The sequence below is a fragment of the Triticum aestivum genome, unplaced genomic scaffold, assembly GCF_018294505.1.
Source record: "Triticum aestivum cultivar Chinese Spring unplaced genomic scaffold, IWGSC CS RefSeq v2.1 scaffold42856, whole genome shotgun sequence".
Classification (NCBI taxonomy): domain Eukaryota; kingdom Viridiplantae; phylum Streptophyta; class Magnoliopsida; order Poales; family Poaceae; genus Triticum; species Triticum aestivum.
This window is the reverse complement of record NW_025225215.1, coordinates 67,690-71,057: the sequence shown is the minus strand read 5'-3', so window position 1 is coordinate 71,057 and position 3,368 is coordinate 67,690. Positions and strand designations below refer to the sequence as shown.

At 46.7% G+C, this 3,368-nt stretch overlaps 1 protein-coding gene across 1 annotated transcript; it reads left to right on the top strand.

The window, feature by feature from the left end:
* Positions 1 to 1,019: 1,019 nt before the first annotated feature.
* On the top strand, positions 1,020 to 1,801 carry LOC123172113 (uncharacterized). The gene is made up of 2 exons (XM_044589139.1): positions 1,020 to 1,215; positions 1,296 to 1,801. The coding sequence occupies exons 1-2, from the start codon at positions 1,042 to 1,044 to the stop codon at positions 1,701 to 1,703; spliced, it is 582 nt and encodes a 193-aa protein (XP_044445074.1). The 5' UTR covers positions 1,020 to 1,041; the 3' UTR covers positions 1,704 to 1,801.
* Positions 1,802 to 3,368: the final 1,567 nt, after the last annotated feature.

Genomic DNA, 3,368 nt, shown 5'->3' with positions numbered 1-3,368 from the left:
CGCTTCCCTGTTTCTTCAATGCGCCTGTGTGTGATACAACCAACATCGCACAAGATCCTATTTAGTAACCATGTGAACTACTCCCTCCATTTGTAAATATAAGCATTTGTAGAGATTCCACTATGAACTATGTAATTGGAGGAAAATGAGTGAATCTACACTCTAAAATATGTCTATACATCCTTATGTAGTATGTAGTGGAATCTCTAAAAAGACTATTTAGGATCAGAGGGGGGTACATCATAAACAATTCATGTAGAGGACATGTGTGCATGATTTTTTTTATTCAGCTTTGAGATGGTCTGGATGAAGAAGAGCACATGCGTGAAGACAACTTTCAAGTTTGCATGCGCCAGAATCTTCGAGATCATCAGGTACACGCGCATCCACTCTTTGATCTTGTGGAGCATATTAAGCCCACATTGAAATCCAAAGAGCTCATGTTTGAGTGGTGCACCTAAGATAAACTTTATGTCCGAACTATGTATTTTTTCTGCCCCCATTATTATTACATGCAGCATTAGGCGTGTCTGATGGACATGCATGAATTTACATGTATTTAAGAGCCCGGATTTGAGGTATGTGAATGCCGGGCACAAGATATGAGGGACGGTCCGGATGCGTCTATAGACATGCCCGGATGCGTCCACGGACATATAGACGCTAAATTTGCCGAGTCCAGCTGTAGATGCTCTGACAAACAATGAGCGGTAATTATCCGATGCGAATGTGGCCGAGTCGTCATACCTCCAGCGAGACCAGCTCCAGGTCCGTCCGATCATGTGTTGCACGATGGCGTGTTGTTGATGTTTTGATCATGCCTAGCTGACGTCAAAGCAACAGTGCCACCACCATAGTCCACACCCTGTGTTTAATAAGGTATGTTGGCTTGATGATTGAGCACTACTACGGTGCCAGCTAGCGGGACGTCGACCCTAACGCGTCCATGGAGCTTGAGCTTCCTTCATTCGCACGTAACCTGAACGCATGTTACCAATATATATGCCGCCCCATCGGCAGGGAGAGAGAGGCAGCTAGGCCATGGGGGTTCACCCCGGGCTGCGGCAGCAGCTAGTAGCAAAGCAGCTGGAGTCCCCGGACTTCCGCCGGTCAACCATCGACGGCCAAACTAGCGCCCCAACCCTCCTCATCACCGTCGTGGTTGACAGCGCTTTCCGTGCCAGGAGCGTCGTCCAATGGCATGGCCTCTGCCAGGTATGTACGCACACCCGTCCCAACGTTGTGATGTCAATGTTTTGTTTTGTCCACCGATTAATCCTCACGGTGGTTGGCAGGGGCCTCCGACTGGCACGTTGCCGGCGGGCTGTATCGACGACGTGACGTCAACGTACTACTACTATGTGGCTGATCGTGCGTGCTCTGAACGAGACTGCACTGGAAAGTTCACCGGAGTGCAAGGAGGCGAGGCTGGACGGACTGCCGGCGGTTGCGTGCGCCATGAAACAAACAATCATGTACATCCTTCTGGGCAGGGGCCATATGCGTGCCCCGAAGCGCAACTCATGGCAAACTGTCCTGTCATTCGCCTCAATGAAGATAGTGCGGTCGAGCGGCTCCTCCGGTGGTCCGCCGTGACATTGGAGGCCGCAGGCTGCTGGGTTGCTGGTATATGCGGGGGTAGGGACCATGTTCTCTATGCGTGCCCTGAATCGCAACTCATGGCAGATGGCTTCGGTGGCTAGGCACAGCGCGGGTTTCACCGTGTAATCGAAATGTTTGGAATAATACTTACTTTCTCTCTTCTATGAGGAGCATATAATCGAAATGTTTGGAAAAGCTACATATTGGTTTTCTCTCTTTGAAAAGGAACATGTACTCCCTCTGTAAACTAATATAAGAGTGTTTAGATCACTACTTTAGTATTCTAAACGCTCTTATATTAGTTTACGGAGGGAGTAGATCCTAGTAATCCAATAGACCAAGATATGGGCATAACCTGAACGCATGCAAGGCCAACTTACTTGTCATGTATGTATGTGTATTAACTTTTATGTATGGATGTGCACTAATTATACTTTCTCCGTCCGAAAATACTTGTCATCGAAATGATGTATCTTAAACTAAAATACGTCTAGATACATTCCTTTTTATTCATTTTGGTGACAAGTATTTTTGGACGGAGGGAGTAGCCAACTACTGCTATCGGTGGTATCAGGGGTAACGGCATAATCCTGCTTAGTGTACATGGTCCAGGTCAAGGGGTGATACACGGAGAAGATGTCGCCATCATGCACTTTGATAATCTGGCGCGTTTGGGCCTCAGCTTGCATAATTTCGCGAACGCAAACTCTGGCTTCTCGGGGGAGGTACGTGAAGATCGTGGGGCGAAGCTTCGGGAAGAGAGTGCGCAGGTCGGCGCAGAGATGTGTAGGTCGCGTGTAGTGGGCTGGGACGGCGAGCCGGCGGAGATGAGCAAAGGGCCGGCCAACCGGCCGGCAGGAGCAGGTCGGGTAGGACGCGAGAATTTTACAGGAGAAGAAAATTAGACCCTATCAAGTGCCTAACAAATCAGAGGATTAATTGGATGGACTAAATTACCCTATACAAGCTTTCAAGGAGGGGTGCACGTGAGGTTCTAAATGTTCGAGATGGTTTGTTAACCGGTTAAGATAACATGCGTTATTAGAGATGTTGTGTAGAGTCAGAAAGAATCTCAGTTCTTAACCCCCTCCAAATGCTTGCATTGTATACCAGTGATCCCGGGCTCCAAATTCCTTTTTGGACATACTTATCATCGTATGAATATGAATTAATTAGTAGGTAGTACTTCCTTCTTTCTGGTTTATTCGACTCGTCTCATTTTCTTGTGTTTACCATATTATAAGTCTTATTTTCACTTCTTTCAACCACATGTTCACATTTCAAGGTGCATTAAATTGATGCATGCAAGTACCTACTCATTTAGTGGTCATCCATGCATATATTGTAATTAATGCAGATTAAAGTTTGAGTAATTTTGTAAACTACGAGATACATTACTTCACTCATCATCTACCCTTGGTTGATGAGATTTCAAATTTAAGCCCTATAAATCGGAAATGAGAGAGTAGCTAGTTGGTGCTATTTATTGTTTGTAAGTGTGGCATGCGTGTTTATAGTGTGCATGATCCAAGTCAAGGGTCAAACGGGGGACGTTATGCTTGTCCAGCGCGATGCACTCCAGATCCGTCGGATCATGTGTTACACGATGGTGTGCCGTTGATGATTTTCATGATGTCCGGCTCACGTCAAGGCAACAGTGGCACTCCCATAGTCCACTCTTGTTTATCAAGGAGCTTAGTCAGAGCTAACTTCACTCGTTGGCTTGTTGGATGAGGCAGACACTCTAGCTAGCAAGTAGCAAGCCT